Source organism: Acanthaster planci, linkage group LG04, assembly GCF_054643075.1.
Source record: "Acanthaster planci isolate LZ-2023a linkage group LG04, COTS_SCS, whole genome shotgun sequence".
Taxonomy (NCBI): Eukaryota; Metazoa; Echinodermata; class Asteroidea; order Valvatida; family Acanthasteridae; genus Acanthaster; species Acanthaster planci.
The window spans coordinates 5,793,063-5,819,315 of NC_141780.1; the positions used below are offsets into that span (position 1 = coordinate 5,793,063).

General features: G+C 42.2%; 3 protein-coding genes across 3 annotated transcripts in view; 2 read left to right on the forward strand and 1 right to left on the reverse strand.

Annotated features, from left to right (window-relative positions):
• The first annotated feature begins 243 nt into the window (after positions 1–243).
• On the forward strand, positions 244–2,183 carry LOC110974206 (G protein-coupled receptor moody-like). The gene has a single exon (XM_087136183.1). It carries the CDS (start codon positions 367–369, stop codon positions 1,564–1,566), a length of 1,200 nt encoding a protein of 399 aa, XP_086992309.1. The 5' UTR covers positions 244–366; the 3' UTR covers positions 1,567–2,183.
• Positions 2,184–2,324: 141 nt separating this feature from the next.
• On the reverse strand, positions 2,325–9,955 carry LOC110974306 (uncharacterized). The gene is made up of 4 exons (XM_022225854.2): positions 9,676–9,955; positions 7,870–7,977; positions 6,892–6,975; positions 2,325–4,776 (listed from the first exon to the last, which is right to left on the reverse strand). Exons 1-4 carry the CDS (start codon positions 9,758–9,760, stop codon positions 4,130–4,132), a joined length of 924 nt encoding a protein of 307 aa, XP_022081546.1. The 5' UTR covers positions 9,761–9,955; the 3' UTR covers positions 2,325–4,129.
• Positions 9,956–14,335: 4,380 nt separating this feature from the next.
• The window catches only part of LOC110974304 (ATP-binding cassette sub-family C member 9-like), a 29,138-nt gene continuing 17,220 nt past the window's right edge, over positions 14,336–26,253 (forward strand). The window contains exons 1-11 of the mRNA XM_022225851.2: positions 14,336–14,592; positions 17,666–18,285; positions 18,577–18,816; positions 18,958–19,149; positions 19,493–19,648; positions 20,219–20,374; positions 21,024–21,158; positions 22,225–22,387; positions 22,977–23,017; positions 24,397–24,633; positions 25,239–25,454. Of these exons, the coding sequence (XP_022081543.2) occupies positions 17,677–18,285; positions 18,577–18,816; positions 18,958–19,149; positions 19,493–19,648; positions 20,219–20,374; positions 21,024–21,158; positions 22,225–22,387; positions 22,977–23,017; positions 24,397–24,633; positions 25,239–25,454 (2,145 nt within the window). The 5' untranslated portion in view covers positions 14,336–14,592; positions 17,666–17,676. The remainder of the gene's footprint in view (positions 14,593–17,665; positions 18,286–18,576; positions 18,817–18,957; positions 19,150–19,492; positions 19,649–20,218; positions 20,375–21,023; positions 21,159–22,224; positions 22,388–22,976; positions 23,018–24,396; positions 24,634–25,238; positions 25,455–26,253) is intronic.

Here is a 26,253-nt window from a genome sequence, read left to right on the forward strand (position 1 = left end):
GAAGGACGTCCCTGCAAAAATCGACTCCATTATCATAACAGACGAGTGCATTGCGTTTGGCCCTCAAAATCGCCCTGAGGTCGATATTAACGGATATGTAACGCCTTGCGCAAGTGTGGACGCGCATATAGACAGGCACCTTCAACGACTACACTAATCTCGAAAGTACCGTTAACACTATTGGCGTCCAAAGCAAGCAGTCACTACAAAGCAAAAAGTTATACAGGGGTAATGACATGCTGCAGTTCAAATAACAGTGAAGGGTACTGCAGGCGACAAGCTCACGAAAGCTTGCGCAGTAGGCCTATAAATTGACGGAGCAAAAACGAGAGGTACTTGTTCCTTGCAAGTAAGCTGAAGAGCAAGATGCCGAAAGATATTTCAACCGACGAAGTGGGTTCCCTGACATCTGTCTATTCTAGCTATGTCGGTAGGCAAGTACTAGCCAGCTTTGTTGGTCTCGTCGCTCTCGTCGGTGTGCTGGGAAATAGCACCGTCGTGCTGGCCGTAGTTCTCTCCCGTAAACCTCGCACGATCACCAACATTTTCGTGGTCAACTTGGCCGTGGCGGATCTCGTCACCTGTCTGAGCATGCCTATCATGGTTCTGGCAGTGTTGAGCGAAAGCCGGAACAACCTACTGGTCTCAGAGAATCTTTGCGCTTTCCAGGGATTCGTGCTTATCGTCTGCATTGGGTGCAGCCTGAACAACATTGCCACGATCGCCGTCTATCGCGCCTTGGTCACCCGCAAGAAAACTCCGGGAGGACTCCTCTCGCTGTTCAATCGCTGCGGTCTTGTCGCCATGATTTGTGCAAACTGGCTGGTCCCCCTTGCAGTGGGTTTGTTGCCTATTGTATCGAAGTTCGGTTCTTACGGATATGACGAAAATCTAAGCACCTGCTCCTTCAACCCATCAGCGGAAGGCTCTGGTACATTCTCAAAAATAATGGCTATGCTATTTTTCCCCGTGCAGCTCGTTGTAACTTTCGCAAGTTATGCGGTCATCCTGTACACAGTCAAGAAACACGCCCGTCGAGTGAACGTCAACGTGGAGCCACCACTGGCCATCGTTGGTGGGACCATGAGGTCCCCACCTCAACCCGGGCCTGCAAGACAGCCACATACATCAGCCCGTGGAGCTGCTCCAGCCCTGAACCAGCGGCAAGCGGGAGCTACAACCCCGCCTCAGTGGGCCCGTAGAATCCGATCGTTGGCCTCCAGTCGTCCTGCAATGCACGCCCATGCTGTCGGACCACCAGTTCAAGCCAGGCCCGGGTTTCGCCGTGAGCTCAGTGTTACCCGATACATGTTTCTTCTTGTCTTTTGCTTTGTGACATGTTGTACGCCTTTCTTCGTGTTGGCCCCGGTCCTCAGGGGTACATCGCTGAAAGTCCTGCCCTTTTTCGCCAGTCTTATGCTCTTTAATAGTTGCATAAATCCTGTGATCTACGCTGCGCGGCACCCCGACCTCAAGGAAGTTATGCGCAGCATCTTGCTGTGTAGGCTCTCAAAAATACCCATGAAGTCGTCCTTTTGTCGGAGGTTGCTCAGATTTCGAGATTGAATTCGGTGGCCATTCAGAAAATCGCCCAGATAGTATATGATGAGATTTAGTGAATCTGATACTTTGACCAGAATAGAAACCTACGAGGTAATTATATATTGTGATCGAACCACTAGTTTTGTTCATACCTTTTTGCCTGGTTGAAAGGCCCTACCACGCATCTTTTAGAAATGCATGTACATGTAATCGGATCCTGAAACACTAAACAGATGTCTGTTTAGGCAGTCCTGCCGGTGTATAGCTACTTCAAGCACGTGTTGGCTGATAGTTGGTCTATTGCTTAAGTACAGAAAGTACCCCCCTCATTAGCGAAAGCGTTCTGAAATGTCGCAGTGATCGCTCCTTATAAGAAAGCGTTTTGCATGACACAGTCGCATCCAATAAAGCAAATGTGCATTTTCTACTGGAATGCCATTTATTCATCAGCAAGCTGTATAAAATGGACACCAGTTTTAATGATTTGACTGCAGATGGCCAGTTCACTTGCTTAATGTTATTCACGGATGAATGTACTATAATGTGTTTTTAAAAACATTCATCAAACAAGAAAAAGTGAGGAGTTCGTGTCATGCAACATTAATAGTGATGTTCTTGTGAAATTGCCTGTCATACAATCCACACTTTGTTAAAACAACTCTCGTTGTGACCTCTCCCAGAATTATGGAGTTGCTTGTATTCTGTTTAACAATTAAACAATTTAATGAGATCTGAAAATTGCACTTGAGCACTTACTGTGAAAAAAAAACTCTAAAAAATACTTGTCAGTGTTGTTAAACTTTATTACATATGCCTAGAAACCAAAATAGTTTCCAACACATTTAAAAGTCAGTCGTGATTGTGATAAAAACGGTAAAAAAGGTTGAATGTGTAAGTTGTGAAAGTAGTTGTTTATTTACCTATTACATATCAAAGATTATAAGTAGTTTTAAAAAACCTTGAATCGGTGATCAATTCTTAATATTAAGTGTTACACTGATCAGCTGCAAGGCAAAGACTGCCCATGTTACAATCTTAAGGGGAGGCACAATGGGTATTCAGCGAACCCAGTTGGTCTTTGAAGAAGTTTAGAATATCAGCCAGTCGGTAGCACATGTGCTCGTTTCAGGACAATTTCATTAAGGTACGGTCTGTATAATCTGTGAAGGTATTTTTCTAAAACAAGACCAAATTAATCAACAAGCTCCAAACAGTAAAAAAAAACACTTCAAAAGAATCTTTCAACCACGAAGAAATATTATTGGTAGAATTTAAGACTAGTTTCACCCAAAAAATGGTTATAAAAAGGCACTTCAAATTTAAATTCGCGAATCTTATAATATAAAAAGCTAAGTACCTAGATATTTTCTTTTCAACACTGTAGAACCAATGTGATTGCAACTTCTTTTAGTTATAAAACTGTGTAAAATACAATTATTATATATAAATGTTATAGTCACCAATTATAAATACTACTTACATTATCAAGACTGAATAGAATGAACAAATATTGCAAAGCATTGATTTACATTCATCTTGTAGGGTTCTTAAATCAATATAATTTGCTTACGTTTGGTAGCAAATGTGTTCATGTTAAAGTCGAAGATGGGTTGGGATGCCAAGACTCCTCGCTAATCAGTGTCAAGTGTTATTTTGTACCCTCGAACCCTATTCCCGCTAACAGTATACAAAGTAAGAGCCAATTACGTGGCATTTAAACTTGACTGCACTCGAAACGCCACACTTCATATTATAATCACAGCATCGTTAGAAAGTGTCCTAAGGGAGACGTTACACGTACAAAATATTAGAGAGTCATTTATATTGTGAACTTTACTCTTAACTTTACACTTGCTATTATGAATCGCTGCATCGATAAAACACCACATTTATTTAAAAGACAGATTTGTATGGTCCATACTTAACATATAATTCTCCAGTGTTTGCTGTTCATGTCGATGAAAATGTCATTTAAGTACCATTTGTGATGTGAAAATAAAGAATCAACATGTGTAGGAATCACGCAACAGTGGTGGTACTTGACATCTAGACAACACCTAGGCAGCTATATTATAGCCATTATATTTCGTTTTTAAACAAAGGCCGTGTCCGAAACGGGCTTCCAGAGCTACGGCTAGGTCTATTGTCTACGCGTCTCCACACATTTCCAATGGAACGAAGACCTAGACCTAGCTCTAGACAAGAGATTCGGATGCAGCCACAGACATTGACTCTATAATTACCGATAAATATAAAATACGTCCTGATGTTTTCCCGTTTTGACATGACGTCATTACGGTCGAAACGTTGCAGACCAGCTGCCATAGACAACAATGATGGGCCTAAATACCTTCAGTAAAAATATATAAGAAAATAAATAAATATTGACTCCTTTCAGAGTGCTTGAGACTTCAAATTCAAGTTCCTTTCCGCATCTTTTACTTTCTGCTCAATTTTCGGTGGTTTTACCAAGGACTCTAACATCTCCATTTATAGATAATTACCTCTAACGGCCAAGTACGTCCTCGGAGTTTTGTTGGTCAAGTGCGTTCTATGAGTTCCTTTGGTCAAGTAGGTCCACGGAGTTTCATTGGTCCCGCATGTCCCTCTGCCCTGGTGCGCCCCCGGAATCTGCTTGGCTCAACGCGGTCGGGTCTTCATCTCCAGATTCTCTCTGATTTGGCGGAGCAGACAATACTTTTTCCTCGGTTGCAGTCTCGGAAAATGTCCCAAGTGAGGACGGTTCGTCACCAGGATGACTCCGACACAAAACAGAGGAAGAATCTTCCCTGGCTATGCGACTGTTGCAGCCAGACTCCTGGTTGATCCCTGATTGGGTCGTGGATGACGACGGTTCGTCGTGTGTGGTGTCCTGGCTTCCCCTCCCTCGACCTCTCTCTTCGATCTCCAACTCCCCCACGGTCCTCGAACTTTCAACAGTGTTTGTCGGCTCCATCTCTATTATCACTGGAGTCGGCATATCCTTTCCAGACTTGATTGCGTTGATGAGGTCCTCGTAGTGCGGGGGAAGTTCCAAGTAATTGACGCCCGTCTGGAAGGTCCAGTCAGGGTTTTCGTCCAGACCGCAGATGGCTACAGGATTTTCATGCACGGCTTGGTCGTATCCGGGTGGATCATCGTCCACAGGTACGATGTCGTCTTCGTCCGACGTTGCTCGCTGGCGGTTAGCTCTTGCGGACGCTCGGCGCCTCTGGCGCTTTATCTTGGCACGGTCTGTTGAAATAAGTAAATACGGGGCTTTGGCGCATCAAGACATATTTACAATGGCACCTTAACATTGATATATAAACACCTAAAGCCAGGGACAAGTTCAAGCGAGGACAATTTGTCGGTTTGGTTTCTCCTAAGGGTAACCAGTGCTCATCCTTGTATCCAGGGTGCCAGTCCAAATCTACCTGTGCTTGATAAAATGGTCTTTGGCCGAACTTGCGCTACATTACCACGCCACTATATTCACGAAGAGACACAAGATCATTTTGTGGAAAAAGAGCTTTTCGAGATAATCGTATGCAAGAGACGTTTGTTATATTTTAAAACTTAAAAACTACCACACTGCAACGACATTATGCAGTAAGGAAACCTTTGAATGTTTCTGTGAAAAGTAAACATTTACCACATTTAGCCGAGATTAGCAGAGACGCGCATCTCTTCGTGAAACAAAAATCAATGTTTTCCTACATTCTGGCCTTTCTGTTCAAGGCGTTTAACCATAGGGAAGGTGCACGCATACTCACGTTGCTCTTCAAGAAAACTAAAATCCCAAGCTAACCTACTTTAAGGCCTTTTAGGCAGTAAACTTAGTATCTGTTCAAGGAGCAGGCCTGTTTGCCCCTTCGTATTAGGAGGTTAATTTTTGTACACAAACTTCACGAAAGTTCCAATCAGTATTTTTTATAAGAAGCCTGAAAATATCCCTGTCACTGGTGGGCTGTTGATCTCGTGTCAATAATTTTCCTCGAAGACAACAGTTCCATTCTACGGTAAATGGAATCTCTGCTGCACGTTCACACTGTCAACACTGCAGCCCCTCACACTAAAATAGGTTCTAACGTTATGCGGGGATTTAGTCCAGTGGGGCTTTAAAGTTTTGAATAAAGCGAATTAAAGAATAAGTTCATTGTTTTTCGTGAATTGGAAAGAATTTAATTCGATTAAAGATGAAAATTTCATTCCATCTGTTAACTGCATGAATTATTCTTACCGTAAACATGTTTGTACTTGTACATGTATTTGCTCTTGTACTCCTAATCTATCTTTCACATTGGTGACTCAGTAAACTACAACAGTAACCCCAACAAGTGCGCCCTCAGTAAACTTCCATCCACACATCCGCAAGTAACGCACATGTTCGGACAAACGCAGCAAGATGGTGTTTGGCACCAACATGACATTACATCGCATATTAAATTCACCTGATTGGTTGGTTACTGATCACGTGCTATTTGAATTGTTCATCGCAACGATCGGCGCGGCTGCACCTCAGAAATAGAGGTATGATTTTTGGGTACACAAAGGGTCTGTCCTACGTTTACATGAAATTCTGAACTCTTGGGTTATTAAGGACTATCGAATATGTATAAAACAAATATATCTGTGATGATTTTTTAACATTTGGGCAATGGGTCGACAGAAAACATAATTTCACTCCGTGACATATGAAGTGTTCCATCTCATTTAATTTCGCCTACAATGGAATGTACCATGTCATCTGTCAACGAATGAAATTAGTTTTACATTGTTTTCTGAAATATAATTTAAATTTTGTTCATGAAAAGGCTTCACGTGTAAACAATAGCAGAGCTTTTTGTCTAGCAACGATCTCACTTCTCTCACTTAAGGATGACACACCATGAGTAGGTCCTTGCTCCAGCCCATCTGTTCGGGAACAGCCATTGATATCAGGAAAAACAAAACAAGCTACTTATTCTCTTCTGATTACATCTTGACATCTGTGAACACCATTACCCACAAGCTGAAAGGCAACCTTGCGTAAACGTGTTGATGTCCAGTAACTTAGAGATCAAAACTTTACGAAGAGTGTCGCAATTTTTCACGCAAATTACGCACGAGGCGACATCGTCCAACCTTGAAGTGCCAATGCGCAATTGCATACAACCCCCAGAATGGCTTTTTACCCCCAGAGATTTGACCAAACCTCCGTTACCGGAGATGCGACCCTGCAGCTGAATTTGCAGATACATTGTCCCCTTAAATCATCAAATCGTTTCATGTATGTGAGGCCAAAGGTTGGACTTTTGTCACTTGGCCGAAGACGAAGCCGAAATGCGAAATAAATAACAAAAGAAAGGAAAAGAAAAATCATCTTACAACTTCTACATCCGTAGCAGCAGACAATGGTCCATGTGATCGCTGGCATGATGCATACAAGTACAAGAATAGCCTTGCTGACAACTGGTGAGAAAAAAACAGTGATATTCTCTCAAGTGAAAAGCAGTTTCAACAAAGAGCCACACTCGCCGCGTAGTGGCCTCAACGCGAACGAGAATTTATAAAATGCACTGCTCTTCCCTGTTCCCGACAATACATGCTGACGACCACAACAGAGACTGGCTTCATGTACATGTCTTGCTGACACACATAATGTTCATGGCGCTAATTACCAAAGTGCGCGTGCGCAAGATTTGAACTTAACAACAGCATAGCAACAGGCTATGTCTGATTTCGAGCGCTGTAATTGCAAAATGAGGCGTTGTCACCATTAATGGATTTTCAGGAAACAGAGCATAAGTTATGAAATTTTTCTTTATCAATCCAAATGTCATTAATCATTTCATTTTCCAGCAGCATTGATTTTGTACCCTGCCTCAAAAAAAGGATGAAAAATGTAGCTTTAAATAACCCAAAAATTATTTTATTTTTCACCCGAAAAAATGAGTGTTGCCAAATTTGATCAATATCTATTGAAAATGAGTTTTCCTGGTTATAAAAACTATTGATGAAATTAGTGCAAACCTTTGTAATTCCGATTTTTTTTCTTTTCTTTTTATACTGTGCGGAGATTTACCGTTAGAAATCTTACGAATTGAGGAAAATTGTGTGTTGTTCGTGGTGTCGTGTTTAAATCTTCCCGAAATGTATTTATGCTTCTACACCGTGGTATTTTACGAGGTCAGTCATTGAAAAATTCTGCGCTGTAACGTTGTCTGCTTGCACGAAAAACCGTTGTCGTCTGCTTGAAAATGAAGTGCGCATGCGCACTTGTAATGGACCTTGTCTCTATGGGCCATAAACTCTCGTGAACAATTGGCAGGCAATAAGTAAATAAAAGTAATACACCTCTACAACCTGTGTGTTCACAAACAGGCCCAGAATATCCGTGTGGGCATTCACACGTCCCGTCCTCGTTGCATTCTCCGCCGTTCTTGCAGTCAGTCAAGGTGGAATTACCACATGCTAATTGGCAGGAAAAACAGAATAAAAAAACGTCACCGAGGCAAGGACCAAGGACAGTCTTTGACGAAGCAGGCTGTGCTGACGACGTATGCTGAACGATGCGAAAGGGTTTTTTGAAGAGTACAAAATTGACCAAAATGTATGCCTTTTCTCTCTTAACTTCCAACGTGTTAATTTTTCTGATCCGTGTGGAAAAACACCCCCAAACGGTCTTTCAAACCATGTCAAATCAAGAAATAGCAAAGTTAAAAAAGAAAGCGAAAAAAAAGCAACACACCCCACTCCTAAAAAAGTCCCCAAACACATCATAATACAACTAAAAGCAATTAATTTGCCCTCGCTTCATTTTGAAAAAAAAACCTGCTCGTAGACATCTGTAATTAACAATCATGCTTGGAAAAAAATACAATTTATGGAATGGGTTGGTGACTGCAACAGTGTAATTGGAGAGATGAAAGATGGAAGATACTCTGAATTTCATCCTGATAATTTACCTTATAAGTTTGCTTTGAACTGCACTGAAACGAGCCAAGCCAACGGAATTTCCATTACACAAAGATTAAATTCCCTCTTCTCCTCTGGCCGAAGTATGACATATGATTTGCAAAGGCAAATGAATTCAACTTTAGAGTTTAGAGTAGCACTTTTAGATATGAACCCAAAAAATTGAAGTAAACCATTATTACAGCGCCTTTTAAAGCTCATTATTTTCTTAAATCTGGAATACCACTTCGCGTTCAAAACTGAAACGAAAGCCAACTTGCACAATGAAAGCAAGTTAGCACTTGTTGACTCTGACACAAGTTGACCTCAGAGCAACAAGTTGACCCCATTTTAATCGTGAAAGAGCCCAGAATGGAATCCGCCTTCAACCTTTTCTCCACTATTGTTGCAGAGCAATTTTTGCAAGCACCGAGATCAAAAGGACTTTTCAGTAACAGCTTACGGTCATTTGGACATTCATTTTGAGAAAATTGGAAACTGTTCTCGCGCGACGTCGATTTTTTCTCTGCTCAGGTTAGTCCAACAATCCATGCTTTTTCCACGAAAGTAGGCCAACTCGAGTGAGGCCATGAACTTCAAATGACTGTAACATGAAAACGCTACGTTATATTGAATCAAAGGGCTTTTACTGATGATGTCTTTGCATGCATGTTAAGTTCAAAACGATAAAGAATGTCACAGTCGAGTTCGAAGTAATAGTTGGGTGGAATTCGCCCTCGCGTTATAAGATGGCTTCCAAAACACCCTGCCCTTTCGAGAGTTTCAATAAACAGAGAGCTTTGACATTTTCAAGCTTTAACACCCGGTAATCGATCACTCTACGTACACTCAGTGTTTGTCTACTTGGGAGCCACACATCAGTGAATGGACCGTTGAAAATGATGCAGTACGTGCATAGTACATATACAACTCTCAAATACTAGTTACATCACAACTTTGTGTTATTTCAGAAAGCACGTCACAATGTACATTATTTTATAATACATGTATGTCCGAAAAAATAAACCCGGAAGAATTTCTGATTCCACTTAGGCACTTTTCATTCCAAGGTGCACGAGTTTAGCACGTGACCGTGGGCTTACCATTTCTAATGGTCTCCACTGTTCCCGAGAAAAATCACTGGCCAATAATCTCACATCACTTTGTTTATAATCAAGAGTAGGACCCCTACCCCGACTGTACCTATGGCCCTACCTGCATCGGACAAGCGAGGGTGCTGGAGGAAGAGCAACAGGCAGACGCTGAGGACCGATTTGCGGTCCAATGACGATGTCACCATGGTCCACAAAATGACGAACTGTTTGCCCGGAATGGCGACAGTTCCCCTCGAAGCAGCCACACAGTAGTAGGACTACCAGGGATTCAAAATGGACACCAAATTCTGGTCATCTGTGCTTCGTTCACATGAGACTTTGAACATATTACTTGTGCACGGTAGTAGTAGTGTTGTTGGCTTAACCCAACACAACAAAGGGTTTTATTATGCAGCACAACGCGCCAATGCACACGTTCAAAAGCCCGTTCGTTACTAACCTTTTACAGCACAGCATATTTGTATTTAATTCTCTATGGCAGGATCAGGATAAATAACGTCTATATTAATCTTTTCAGCAAAGCTTTGAAGCAAATAAAACCCACGAAATAAAACAAAACGAGACAGCGAAACAGTTCGGACATTAATTACATGGTGCATTTTTTTGCCGCAGAGACACTGTGCCTGATGTTACCGCCATGCATATTTTTCTATACGGTAGGGCCTATTCATTTCTATACTCCAACCAGGACTGTAAAAGAGACACCTTGCAATAGTTTTGAGTTCTCACAATGATTTGCTTTCACAAACAATTTCTGCAACTTCATGCAAGTTCAGGTACAAACAGTTGACAAATCAAAGGACACTTCGGGCGTTTCACAATAGTGCGCCTTCAAGAGGTTGCAAGATAACCCTTTCCAAGGCCGTGTCCGAAACGGGCTTCCAGAGCTACGGCTGCGTCTATTGTCTGCGCGTCGCCACACATTTCCAATGGAGCGAAGGCCTAGACCTAGCTCTAGACAAGAGATTCAGATGCGGCCCAAACGAACATTGGGTCGACAGATTTCGCGCATTGTGATTGGTCAACGCGTTGCAAACTCTTGGAGGCGCACTCTTAGTATTGCCTGAGCCAAATTTTCGTCTTTTTTGGGGTTGGTCTGGGGTCAGTTTGGCCAGAATTTTCGTCGGTTTGGAGTCGGGTTGGATGTGGGGAACGTGGATGAGTTTCGGGACCGGATTCAGTCTGGTCAAGCCGACCCAGATGCACAACATTACCAGAAATATGCATTCATTTTCAATGTACGATGAAATTGTGAACGTCTTGGGTTAGTTTAAGCGAAAACCTTCCCACCTATTGATTGCATACACTCCTCAGAAACAATTAAGTTAATCGAGGTTAACAACTGTAGGAAGGCACACTATCTCATCAGCACGCAGTGGCAGATTGAGGTTTGGAGCCTAGGGGAAATTGGAGATTTCTATTTCCTAAAAACAGTTGTCCGATTTTATATGGGCCAGTTTAAACGCAGCGTATTGTTTTTAAGACATTGGCGCTTCCAATATCTAAACTAAACATTGGCAACGTGTCGCTGGGGTTAAACGTACTGCCTTGCACCCACCTCGCCGGACACTTCGCGGCGTTGGCGCTGTGTACAAATGCGCTGTTAACGACTTTACTTCGCAAAAATCTTTATTTCATGTGTATAAACATGTGATGCATTTGTACCGCCAATGAATCCCTGTCGGGTAATGGGCATATTTTGGTATTGTAGCATTGCTGGAAAATGGTGACTTCTTCCCTGACTTACCAGTCTTTGTGGTAGCTGCACACGTACACGTCGCGCCACGTTGTAGGCCTAGTTACTTTTGACAATTGTGCGCAATTTGTATACCCGGTCTGCCGAAACAACAAATGCCAACGTTCGGAAATTGTGAAGTACGCTGTCAATGTCCGCGCTCTGACAGTTGGTCGCAGATGAAAGTAATCCACTGGGAAATTTACGAGCCAATCAAGAGAAATTTACGAGCCAATCAAGAGTGGGAAATGGATGAAAGGGATATTTGCAAGGGCCAAAACAAAGACTTTGCGTGACGGACGACAAACACTCTGATTGCCTTGACGAAAAATTTAATGATACCCTCCTCTTAGTGCAGGGTGCGACTTTTTTTTCGGAAATAAAATGAAACATATCGAATGTTCTCGTATATAGACCCGACACCTGAGGCAGGTCGAGCTGATTTTCTTTTTTTCCTTTGCAGTCTTTGAAAGATTAGGCAACGGACTGCGTGTGTGAATTAAATTTTAATTGAGTAGGCCTACATGAAACCTGTGACGCACGCCTGTCGGTTGCCAACAGGTAAATGCTATTATTTGACAGTAACATGATTCATGACGTCCATGAACATGGAAGGTAAATCCCAGAGGGGATGGGGGTAAACCCCCCACTTTTGAGGGTGGGGTGGGCTTTTGAATCACCGCCCCCCACTGTTTTATGATGAGCAAACAATTTTTGCGGATTGTGAAGAAGTTTTAGGATTTCCCAACGACTGAAATGTTTGTAATACCAGTAAATGGAAAAACATGAATTTGATACACATTGCAGATGTACATCTCTATCCTGAACACTGCCCCCATATCGTAAATGGTACCCTCCGGCTTGTCAAATGTGAATGGCCAGGCAAGTCACCTCCCCCCAACTTTCCCCATCCTCACCCTCAATTTCCAGCACAGATTTACGGCACTGTCCATTAATCTTAAACTGAGTTGTATGTATCTATTGTACGCACGTATTATAAACAGAAGAAAAATCAACGTAATGAAATTGAATAATCGAAATACTTCTGAGGTTGCTGCAGACCACGAGGATTTTCAATGTTTGAGTTGGTTGGTTGTGCGAAAATGCCACTAGTGTCGTCTCTCTAGAGTGCCTCTTGGGAAAAGAGAACACTTAAAATGGGAACTCGTAAGTCGTGATGACAAATGCGCAAAACAAAAACAAACAAAACGACCAATTAGTTTGGGAAAATAAACACAAACTCGTAAATACAGCATTTGTTACACCAATCAGTGACTTTCTGCACCCCATATAATGGAGCACAGTGTTCACAGGAATGATGGCCTCTTCCACTATTGTCAAGTACAGCAGATCTTTTCTTCTTTCACAGAAATACAACCCAGCTCCTTAGCTGGAGGAGCTCGAAGGCTGAGCTTAGCGTCGTGTCTGTAAGGCGGTTGGTTGTGCGAAGTTTAGGGGGAGAGCCAGAGAACGGCCGGCGAAATTGGCCTCATTCACAAGTTGGCCATATTGAATTGAGAGCGAGGTCAACGTTTTTTTAATTTTGGCACCTGAGAACAAAACTGGAAGCACTGAAAAAAATTTAATTGATTAAATTATGCTGTTGAAGATTTTGAAAATTTTGATTATTTATATCTAAATGTTTTTTACCACATTTCTAAAGAAAAAAAAAGAGGCATAGAATCGAAAATAGTCTGACACCAGCCATTTAACAGATAACATAGAAAACCATTCTATGTAACCAGTGAACACGATTAAAAATGGCCTTCTTGTGAATAAGGTCTATGACACAGCGTTCCAAGCCTACTCACGAAATCTTTCCCGCGTGCCGTGCTATCACGTCAAAGAAAAGTTTGTCCTGGTAATAAAATGAGGTTTTCCGAACGACGGGCACATTTTCCCTTTGTAAGAATCCGTTGTTGTGAACGCTTTACAGAAATGCATGTCCGTTCGCGCTCCCCCGGAAAGGCAGCCGCAAGTCCTTTGTCGAAATTAATCAATTTTAATGGTCATATAATCGAAGTCAGCAACAAAAGGAAAACATCACACTGATTTCAAGAATTGGAAATGAGCCATTTAAAAATATTGCCATAACTTGAGCCATGCAAATCGAGATCAGTGTTTAGTGTGGCTGTAATTATGTAGCTGTTGGAGTCAAGCTTGTCATAAAACTGATCCTGTGAAAATCTGGAATCTGATGAAATACTTCATGAGCTAATTAGCATTGTTCGAGAGACAGTAACGAGACCTTTGCCTGTCACAGTAACCTTTCATATCTGCAGGAAACCACTCTGAAGTAACTGCACTGCAAACAAATATTAAAAAATAATTCAAGAACGTGAGGCCTTTGGAATCATAAACAACGCAAGAAGTAGATAATGGAGACAGAGACCTGGCCATTTGCCAAATATTTGGGGTCATTAATTTATCAACGAGTGACTTTACCTACAAAGCCAAACTGTGTATGGCATCTTTTCACTCATCTGTGGAAAGAAAAAAGAATTAACAGTCGCTTCAGCGCTATTGATCCTACGTTAATGAGTAATGTTTCACGCTATTCTTAAAGTCGTCGTTGTTATTTTCTATATCAGGTTTCTGTTTTCATTGCATTGGTTTTCGAATTGAACTCAAATCCCAAATATGGATAGCCTAATATTTATCATTAGCTAATTTTTGACAAAATGTAAACTACACTCTAGCCTTTTCCACCGTCCACATCCGTAGCCGTGTCTTACAGACCCATTACCCTTGCACATTACGTATAGATACGGTCCAAGAGTCAACGTTGCGAGATCCAAACTTCATACTATGCACTAACGTTAAGAACCATAATGCCGGCCTCCAACTGATAAGATGCCACTCAGTGGTAAGTACAGTAAAGTGCATTCTCCAGTTACCTCTGAGAATTAAATCAACAAAATCAAACCCATGGTGTCTCAGCTTGGCTTTGAACTTGGAACGAGATAAAAAAAAATCGGAACGTTTCAAAGTCCGATACCCCGAGACAAGTAGCGCGTTGCCCAGGACTGGGAACGCAGTTGCTTCTCTCCAGGTCAGCCCGCTAGCACGCTTCCGGAGATGGGAGTTGTTAAGCCGAAAAACAGGGAGCGACTGCAGTGGCTGAGTTAAGGGCTGCATGGTCCCTGCTCACGCCTCAACAATCATTTTACTTGGCGAGAAAGTAATCCAACCGTTTTTTATAGTGTGACCGTAAGCAACTCCCTGCGTTGCATCAGGTGCCTAACTCACTGCCAGTTGACCGTCTTTTGAGGAGCATCAAACGTAAGTTACATCTGTTACTTTAGCAAGAAAGATTCATCAAATGTGGTAAACAAATAAAAGAAATTATTTTTATTTTGCAATTGAAATCAAACGATTTCCTCTCACAATTAATAGCACAACCAAACAGTTGCGGCTCTCTTTTCAAGGTGCCTCAGACACAGACACAAAAGCTTGCTTAAACTACTGGAGGGCGTGTACAAATTTTTCCAAAGGGGGGGCAACTTATTATAAAAGTGAATCGTCGTAGTGTTAATCAGATCACAGATAAGCATTTTTGTTTCATTATTGATGCATTCAGAATTACATGCATAAAACCATTCTTAACCACAGTTTGCTCTCGATATGCATGAGGGGTGTGGTCTCAGAAGCTGAAAGCTTTTTCATTGGATTTATTGGATTTAATTTGTTGTAGAAATGCCTTCATTATTTTGATTTCGTTGATACTGTTTCTACTGATTTTTATCAAATGCTGGATTTTAGAGGAAATGAAAAACAGCAAACGAAGGTACATATAGAAGATAAACCGTGAAATTCAAGTTCGTTGTTGAATTGGCAGGAATACATTTGACCTCAAATACAATCTCACATTTATCTGCACTTCTTAATTTTTAACATATGAAAATGGACGCTCGTATTTAATACACGTATTTTTGCGAGGCAGACTTCACAACCTCGGTTTTGCTTTAAGATACCGGTGTTAAATACGGCTAAGCCGTATACATGGTCATGTAAGATTTCTGATACGTCAGACTGAGATGCAAAAGAATAAATGTTAGAAAATAGTCTGTTCTCCTTTGCCGAGAGCAAAAAAAATAACAAATAAAAAAATAAAAAGGAAAAGAAGAGGAAAGAAAACTGCTTTGATTTGAACTTCTTCATCTTTCTCAATTTTTTTTTTTACAACAGTTGAACAATTATTGTTGAACAACTGATACGAAATATTATTTGACGAACTGTTATTACAAGCAATTCTACTGTTTATTAAACAATGCATTCATCAGCTAAATGTACTATGAATTGGCTCTGTAGTTCCTTGTCCTTAGGTTTGCCTTCAATTAATACAATTACTGTCATCAAGCTTATCCACTTGTTTTGTCTCATTGTCTTATCTCTCCACTTAACATATATTCCTGCAATTTCACCAATATTTAAATAACAAAGAGGAAGTTTGGTTTATTTCAACTTTAGAAGAACGGCGTAGAATTCCTCACTCCACCAAAACTTCCCTGGTATTGTCACAGAGCATTTTTTTCGGTAATCGAGCCCTCATTTCCAGTAATGTCTTACCGTCATTTAAACACAACTTTATGAAGATCGCCCATGTCCCCCGACACAATGCACGTGGGCCTTCACGTAAGAGGCAGGTAAACAAGATGACTACAACATCAAAACCGTGCGTTAGATTCAAATGGAATTTCACTGCGTTCTTACACCAAATGTTTTATGTGAATGATAATGAACGATGAGTCAATGTCGGGTCTTGGTGGATGGAATTCCACCCTCCTTCTTTAAAATGGTCCCGGAAAACCTATTGGTTAAGTGCTGGGTATTTACCCACAACGATGTCGAATTTTTTTTTTATAAAACCACGTTTGTTATAAATTCAAATCAAAGGTCAAACTTAGATTCACTCATATTTGACCAATGCCAAAAGATCCTTTGAAATAGGATCCTCCCAAGGCAATGAGCCTTGAACACAGAACAAAAATCTAAAGATTAATAAGCGTGAAAAGTACAAATCTGGTCTTTAGTATCACTTAATTCGTTTTATTTAAACCTTTTAATTCGTTTTACATGTACTCTATCGTAAAATCTGCAATTAATGTAACAATTTACAATGATATGGCGGGCGGGGGGAGGAGGTGTCAACTTCTCTCGTGTGATTTCCACACATTGCCAGCTCTGATTTTCTCGTCGCTCCCTTCCAATGAATTATTGTAACAATTATAGGGCTGTGTTTGAGCTAGGTCTCTCTTATCTAAGAACCTCTGAATGGTGTGCGTGAACTTGGCCCTAACCTGGACTTTATTCCCCCGATAAGATTAATACAACTCGCTGCTGGGCAAGCGTATCTTCCTTTAATTAAAAAAAAAACCTACATAATGGTAACGATTTTGTTAGTTGCGAGCACTTAACGGGGGGGGGGAGGGATTTAAAGACCTCCGCTTACTGGCTCATAGGTTATCTGACTGAGCAAACAGACTGGAACTCTTAAGACACACAAAGTTTAGAGTAGGTAAGAGTTCAAAAGCTAACGGGTTTTCTGTGCTCCCGTGCATTTTTATCTGCTAGGTACTGCTGTATTTTTTTTTAACCCATGACATCGACAGTATCTGATGCCCAGGGAAATGAAAAGCATAAGCTGCAAAACGAACTTTACCTTCGCATTTGGGAATGTCTTGGTAAATGTGGTACAGGGTGTGTTTTACTTGGAGACGCATAAAAAGAAACACAAAATTGTTTTCGCCTCGATTATATTTGGAGCAAAATTGTAAAGCAAACTATGGGACAGAGAGAACCCTCCCCCTGTCTTTGTGTTGGTCATTATTACACTCGTAACACAGGAATTCTTTTCAGACATCTAGGGGGGATGTGTTAAGTGACAATATAGGCTGGAGTGTGTATGGGATTGGACTTGTTAGGGGGGACCCCTCTGTCCCATTTCGTGCCTGGTATAATTTGGAGTGTGCTTATTGATTTGAAGCTTTTTCCCCTCAGCATAATGATAGCGGTAAACATTGGGGACTTCACAGGTCCATGTGCCCGACGTTCGATGTCTCAAACTACCTCCGTCTTAAAAATGCACAGACCAAAAGTGATCATAATTATGTATAGAAAGAATAATCCGAATGAGTGTTGCACTTTCACAAAAGCAGTACTAACCATGGGTAATCGTAAGGTTTGAAATGGAACGATTTATGCCTAGAGCTTAGATTACGTGTTCATCGTATAAAACTCGACTTTGCTTAACAGTTGACTCCTAAAAGATTTAGTCCATTGACAGGACAAGTGCATGTCTCTAATAGATATAGAAATAACACAACTCAGTAATTTTTAATGAATTCTCCTGCAGCCAACGTCAACATGGATCCAATGTGGGAATGGTTCTGTGGGAAGAACAACTCTTACGTGTTGGGGTCGTCGCCAAATGTCATTGAGCAGGGCGTCAACAACACCTGCTTCGTGGACGCGGTGGCAATCATCCCTCATGCCGGATTCGTGGTGCTGGCCTCCTTGATTCTCTTCGGCGTGAGCGTCTGCTCCAGCTACCGAGGGTACAACACCCGCTACATCATCTACATGCCGGGCCACACAATCCGCTGGATAGTGAGCCTGCTCCTGCTCTTTGTCATGATGGCCGCCGTGGGGGAGGGACTGCTGTCCGACGCCACCTACCTGGCCTTGGACCTGGGTACCCAGCCGCACCTCTACGCGGGAGCCGCCACGGCCATGCTGGGCGCGGTAGTGTCGCTGATCTACTACCATCACATGGAGCTGTGGGAGCTTCCCACTATGGACTTCCTCCTGCTCATCTACTGGATCCTGGGCCTGCTGGTGGAACTGCTGCGACTCCTTAACCTCTACCAGACAGGCCTGTTTGACGTTACCGTCATGCGGTTTGATATCTGCATGCTGATCATCATTTCTTACGCCGTCTTCATCCTGTGCGACCTCAACCTCATCAGAGTCAGGGTAATACACCGTGCGCTAATTTCAATACACACATGGGAAGAATCGACGTGCTTGCCTATTTGTGTAGAAAGTTATTATTGTCATATATAAGGTATCAAGATATAAGAACGACATGTTAAGTATTAAGCAATGCCAAATGGGTGTAGTTTAAATGGACAAACTCCTAAGTCGCGAGGGTCAGCACTCTTGGAGAAAAAATTCTCGCACAACGGGGTCCTATAGTTAAAGTCCCTTTCTCGGAACTTGTGACAGACAGGTTTATATTTACTCACGCATGTTTCCGTTTCCCAGGTGTTTGGATTGTGCCGCAGCGGACCGGATCCGTTCCCGAAGGATCTAATGAATCCGGACATGGAGTTCATGTACTACTACGTCAACTTCCTATCACAGCAATTCTTCTGGTGGATCAATTGGCTGATGTCTCTAGGCTACAGGAGACCGCTAGAGCTGGAGGACCTAGGAGACATTCCTGAACGACACGAAGCCAACTACAATTTCCTGGAATTTAAAAAGGCACTGAAGATTGAATTGGTAGGTGGCATATGATAGTATATTCACTGTTTTGTGAATGTCTTGTCCAACTCAACCCAACCCAACCCACACAACCCACCCAACCCAACTCAACCTAGCCCAACCCAACCCACCTAACTCAACTCAACTCTTATGTTACAGGACAAGTGCGCAAAGAATCCCGGGTCGATCCCTTCACTGTGGAAGCTGTACTTTCAAGTTTACGGCTTTAAGCTGTTCGGGGCTGGTGTGTTGAAGCTGGCAGCTGACTTTTGCGGCTTCGTTGGACCCCTTGTAATCGCTGGGTTGACAAAGTATGTCTCCACTCTCGCTTATGGTGGATATGAGAAAACGGTAAGCAAAAGCAAACTCAAGTGAAGAGGAGAGTTGTTAACAGCGCACAAATCTATTTGTTGTGAAACAGGTGGAAAAACGCAAGACGAACCAACTTTAGAACAGCCCTCTCTTATAAGATCCACATTCTTTTCTCAGATAAGCGTAGCCTACTGACCCGATCAGAACATTTCTACGAGCTCTAAATTGTTTTCAAAAGCCTATAAAGTGATTGTTTTGCAGGAGACACATTTAAATGAAGGAAATCAATATTCCTCTAGCTAATGGACAGGTAAGCATCAGCCCACGTTCTTTTGTATTCCTTCATTCTGCGTCCTTGTGATATCATCACTTGGTTCCATAGGCCGCACCCCACCTTGTGACGTTCGATGAGTTCTTCGATAACGGCTTCGTGTTGGTAGGGACGCTGTTCTGCGCTTACTGCATCAAGATTGTCTGCGGTCAGGGCCATATGCATCGGGCAATCCTACAGAGCATGAACGTGCGGGCGGCGTTGCAGGTAGGTTCTGTTGGCCACAGGTCGGCCATCTTTACTAGAAAGCGATGCCATCCTCGGGAACATTAAAAACCGTATGTGTGGGGGAACAAAGAAGGTGTATGGTGTGATGGCGCACTTTGTATGTGATCATTCTTGTGCTGCGACAGATACTTAAAAGTTATGAACCAAATTTCATGATAGTTTTATTTCACCTTCTTCCTAAGATATTCGTTGAAAACAATTAGTAATTAAAAAAAACCCTGACAAGTGCCCTGCCTTTAATCAGCTTTCCTTACGTTTTGTATTGCACTTGGTCAAGCTGACATTTACAACAACTTTGGGGATTTGTTTGTTCAACTTTGTACAACCTAATAGAGTACCGAAGTGAATACGTCACGCGCCCAATTAGTGTGTAAAAGGCATTAGCGCGAGAACCAGCGCGTGAACCTACACGTGCGCGTACTCCGTTCGTTGCACTGCACTTTCTGGTTCACAGTGACGTCACACTTCGGTACTCTATACTTTTCATGTTTACCCCAAATGACAAACTAGAACAACCTGAGTTTTTCGTTTCTCGATTTAATCTTGCAGGGACTGGTGTACCAGAAGGCCCTGCGCTTGTCCACTTACGCCACCACCGGAGGCATGATGACGGTGGGACAGATTACCAACCACATGTCGACGGACGCCATGAACGTCCTCTTCATGTTCCAGACTATCAACTACTTGTGGTCCATACCCATGCAGGTATAGTGGCAGAGGGCGCCCTCTCATCCATTCTGTTGTGACTTCAGAATCGCGGCCGTTTTGGTTCCAAAGTCCGCATGCGCGTTTACGCACGAAAAGGTTCATCTAACTCTGAGCCTTCTGTTGTGTCACCCGAGACACTATCACTAAGCCATTTCTGATCGATTCGTGCCCCCAACTGGCTATTTTAGACACAGAACGGCATCGCACACCGAATCAAACATGTCCTCATGTCACAACTCTGCTCACAAGCTGCTCTTCTTAATATACAAACATTTCCAAGCAAGTTGTTCAAATTTTATGCAAGTGCTGATTACCCAGGGCCCACAAGCAATCATTAAAAACCACCAGGAATTCTGCCTTGCTAAAGCAGAGCATAAAGCTTCCGAATTCGGGTTTGAAATTGCAATGTTTCCTAATTGATATTCCAAACTGGTTTTATTCACCTTTTTATTCACAACATCACCTCCTCCAAGGAAAGGTGATACCATCGTTCATTTCATACAAAATGAATTAATAAAAAAAAGGTGACATGTTTAGGTGGAGGCAAGTAGCCCCCCTACCGTCCCCACTTTCTTTGCGACTGCTTCCCTGCCCCTCAGAGGAGATATATATATGTGATACTTTGGGGGGTTTCGTGTCATTGCAGGTGGTCGTCATCCTGATCCTGTTGTACCTGCAGATGGGCGTGTCGTCGCTGATTGGGGCGTCCGTGTTTCTTCTCGTCTTCCCCATCCAGGTCAAGATCGCTACGTCGATCAGCAAGGCCCAGAAAGAACTCTTGGTAGGATGGGGGTGATTAAGATCCAGATTCGTGGGGGGACCGGGGGTGTGTGGGTAAACCGGGGTTCTCTTTCTCTTGAGGCTGACGCTTGTTTGCTCAACATGGTCACATATCGACGTGAAAGATGTCTTTTTTAGTACAAGCCTACACGTTGGAGTGAGTTAATAAAAAAATGGACATAGGCCTTGTGTTGAGATACACCAATATTTCTTCACATAACCTGGAAACTGTTATCAGTGGTGTAACCAGGGTGAAATTTCTGAGAGGGCACACGGGCGTGTAACCGTGGCTTGTATACTTGTATACCTATTTTATATAGGCTGTTTATTATTACAAAATTTCAAATAGGATGGGGGCACCTGGGGACACGTACTTCCGCGGGGAAGGGGCATCTGCCCCCTCGTTGTTCCTGTAGTCCTGGCATTGTTTTCAGAGTTTCAGAGTATTCAGAGTTTCAGTTGTCAGACCAGAATTTTCGTGTGTGAAGTCAATTCTTAAAGCAGTGTGCTTGCAAATGCCAACTGATATCTGATAAAAAAAAAAGAAAAGAAAAACTGAATTTGCATATTGAGTGATTTTCTTTTTGTCGCCAAAAGTCATGAAATCGTAGTTACTCCTTCAAGCACGACGGTCACCTTTGCTTCGTCGTTCAGCGTTCTCTTATTTTGCAATCAATTTTGAACTGCTTCAAACACATGTGTATGTACTTAAAATAGAAGGACTGTGATTTTTTTTATCTCATCGAACTTGGAGACCCTGTTGCAGCTTGGGCCAATTTCATAGAGCTGCTTTAAGCACAAAATTTGCTTAATTAAGTATGGAAAAACCTTGCTTGACAAATCAGGTTACCAGCCAAAACTCAATGCGATGTATATCGATTTGGAATGGTATTCACCTGTCTTTTGGTTAGTATGACAATCACATAGATTTTGAGCTGGTAACGTTCGTCTTTCAAGCAAGGTTTTTTGCGCTGAAGCAAATTTTGCACTTAAGCAGCTCTATGAAATTGGCCCCAGATCCGCTGGACAGACCATCACCGACCTCCCCCAACCCACTCTTTTCACAGAAAAACTCGGACGGACGCATGAAGCAAGTCAACGAGTTGCTTCAGGGCATCAAGCTTCTCAAGATGTACGCGTGGGAGGACCTGTACTGCAAAGGAGTAGAGGTCGTCCGCGAGAAGGAGCTACGCTCCTTACTCAACGCCAGTGCTGGGCTAGTCTTCACCAGTGAGTCATGGTGAAATGTCTCCATAAGGAGACTGTCCGAGTAACATCAGAGAGCGTGTCTGACCTGACTTTGCTGTCGATGTTAAAAAAGATACAAGTAACACTCGTAATTCTACACCCATGATTGAGTAGAATTAGTTCAGTTGGTTCTCAAAACGCCTCGATAAAATAGTGCAATCATACGTGGCTCTGGCACTTTGTCCTTCTTAAGAAAAGTTCTTGCTCAAACGTCAATGAATCCCGAAAAAAAGTTACTGCGAAAGGCAGTTTAAATCTATGATGACTGTTAATTAAAATATATTTCAGAAGAAAAGATGCAAGAAAAAGTCTTTAAAATTAGTGCAGTTTTGTGAAATCAGCCAATTGACATTTTGCCTCGATACTGGTGAATTTATCGACTACTTCCACTGTTGGGTATACTATTGCCAGTAGGCTTTCCCGGATCAACTAACAGTTGAAGCAATTTGTACACTGGTCTGTTGAAAACTGAATAATGTTTGTGGACAAGTATATCAGGCGCGGTCTTTACTGTCAATGAAATGGCTGAACGAAATGAACAATAATGGTAGTCATGTCTTATTCCTTACAGTATTCTTCACGGCTGGTACCCCGACGGTCGTTACCCTCGTTGTAAGTACACTGTGTATAAGGCTGCATCCGAATCTGTTGTCTAGAGCTAGGTCTAGGCCTTTGCTCCATTGGGAATGCGTGGACAATAGAACTAGCCGTAGCTCTGGAAGCCCGTTTCGGACACGGCCTCAGTTTTCAAGAATTTCGTATTAAGGCTGCCATCATTAAATTTTTGTTTTGGGTCGTAGATCTACTTGAGTCCATTTCCGAGCCCCACCAAAAGCGCTAAAACAAACGGCACGCTGGTGGTAACTAAGCTTGAGAAACTAGATGGTACAATATGGATTCTTATAGCCGTTAGCTGATGGGTCACTGAATCTTGAGAAGAAAGTATACACTAATCTGAAGATCGACCTGGACTATAGAGTCGAAATTGTGATTTTTTGCAAACGTGGTCATTGCTTCGCTGCATATCTACTTGGCTGCCTGCTTCAGCACTTATATTCATACTTTTTCAAAACCTTATTTGACAGACACATCGTACGTTCGGTAAATTCATTTAGTGCTAGAGTTTGGAGATTGAAAATAATTGGCAAAGGGTCCATCGACAATGACAGGTTAACAGTAATCACATGTATGGTTGATGGTGTTTTCACTCAGCTCCTGGCTTAAAATAGAGTGTGGGTTTAAAACGTGGCACTTTACGTGGTACCTGTATCTCTCTTTCACATGTTGAGACCCGTCTGTACTCTACAGGTTTATCTAGGCGCTGTTTTGTATGTATTTTTTAAGGGCATGGACAATGTTTTAGGGGATTATTCAAGACCAGAATTTGAATTTAATCGATTTACTGGATTTAAAAACCTTTTATTGAAATGACGATGTGTTTGATTTTGCAAATAGTGGAGAATTCATTCGCATAAAACTAAATTTGCTTGCTTTGGAAAAGATCATTAAACCAATTTACCGTCAGTATTTAAAAAAAAAAACAACGAAATTTAAGAGAACCTGATTTGAATTTAAAAAATCCGATTATAATAATAAACTAGCAAACCCTTATGAATATTATATGAGAGCTCGTATAAGGTAAACTACAACACAATATATTCATTTATGAACACCCAAACTGACGTCATCATTTAAGTGGACAGAAAAAAAAAGGATGTCACCAGAAAGCAGAAATCAATTAGTATCCGCTGTTGCTAATAGATCCAAAATTCCTAACCCAAGAGCAGGTGTATTTGCCTTCTAGGTCTTTTAGGTGTACTTGCCAGCTTTTGGCATCCACAGATGTTCAGTCCCGTTTGGCATTTGATGTTGTATATATGCAGGCCTTCAACATCTGTAAGCCTTCCCTAAAGTTTGGCATGCCTTACTTAAAACCTTTCGACTTCGACAGACTTCAACGTCATGTTTGTCGCGTGTTGCTCGACTTACAGGCTTTCGGGATCTACACCCCGCTGACTGGCAGCATCCTGACCCCGGACGTCACTTTCGCTTCGCTGTCCCTATTCAACCAGCTCGCCGTGCCGCTCTTCCTCTTGCCCTTTACCCTCTTCCTCCTGGTCAACGCCGTGGTCAGCACCAGGCGACTGGCCGAGTTCTTAGTGGCGCCCGAGGTAGAGGGTATTGGCGAGGGCACTGACGAGCCGGAAGAAGGAGAGGAGTGCATAGAGGTAGGCATGAGGATTGTAAGAGTACTTCCAAAGATCTCCGGAAAATTTTACGCGAATTCGGTTCTTAAAGGTATGTTCTCCTTTTCAGACATAGTATAAAAGGACAAGACTTCAACTAAATAAGTCGTTCTACTGGTGAAAAGATTTCGCATGTTCATGAATATACATCTTATTTAGAGGTCGAGGCGCTCTACGAAAATGAAATAGTCCGATATTTAAGCTCACAGGACAAAAGCCTATCTTAAAAAATAAGGTAAGTAAATGTATTCGTATTTGGGCTTCAAATTAATCCTTTTTATAAATATAAAAGTATATGATCACTTACAAAAAGTGAACAGAAAAAAACCTGTAAATGGTGTGGCAGTTTTCTTTGAACAGAGATTTGATCTGAAATTACTTGAATTGTTGGTTACTTCATGCAAAGTCATTTCAGCTAAACATAAGGTAGTTATACCAATACTAACAAAATGTATTGTAAAGACATGATCGCCCGGGAGTGATCCAGAGACAATTCTTTACAAGTGTTAACCACCTAAAAGATAATGTTTTATATAACAAACAAGACAGGCCATCTTATGTATTATTTCCATCATATTTTTTTCAAGAATGGAGAAACAAAGAAACCACTGATTGAGTCAGCGCAGCCTGCGATCTTCCATCAGACTAGCAGCGCCGATGAGGCAGACGAAGAGCAAGACGAGAAGACGGGACTCCTGGACGACGCCAAGAAGCCACCGAAGACGGACTACGGCTCCAGCGCCCTACGTAAGGCCTTGGGGCTGGAAAAGATGGAGCCCTTGGACCCCAAAGTGGCTATCAAGGTTCGGATCAATACCTCTAAACGATTCCACTACCGTTGCTGTTGATTTAATTATCGAGGCTTTTACAGCAAAATTCTACTGGGCAAAGTTTGCTTCAACAGGATTTTGTAAGATAAGGGGCATGTCCCCCCCAAAATAAATAAACAAAATTGAAAAATAGAAAAAAGAGAAATAAGGCGGGAGGGGAGAAGGATTTCGGCCCGACGGTGAGGTGAGCTCTTGTGGTTTAGTTTGTAAGGAAAACGGAAAGCTGTGGAGAATGTCTGGGGTTCAACTGGATGGTACTTTTTTTCTCCCTGTTGTTTTGAGTTTAGTTTCTGTTGGAAAATTCAGTTTCTAAAGGCAATATTAGGCCCAAAATTTTTGTCGTCTTTGGTCAGCGCGCGCGTTGATTTCAAGCATGCTCGACGATCGTTTTTTCCTCCGCGCCCTCTGTTGCCGCATTGCCTCAACATTTTTTGCTGGCAACCGGATCATTTACTCAGGGCGATAGATCCTGTCGAAATCGATGAACAGTGATAGCAGACTATGGGTACGGAGTTGTTTATTGTCAGCTAATAACCATAAATAAGGCTGCATCCGTATCTGTTGTCTAGAGCTAGGTCTAGGTCTTCGGTCCATTGGAAATGCGTGGAGACGCGCAGACAAGAGACCTTGCCGTAGCTCTGGAAGTCCGTTTCGGACACGGCCAAAGCTCAGCATAAATAAGACTGGTCTAGTCCCATGACTCAACAACGTTCATCTGGAACTGTCTGTACATTCCAACCCTGGAGGAGGGGAAAAAGGCTGTGTCGCCACA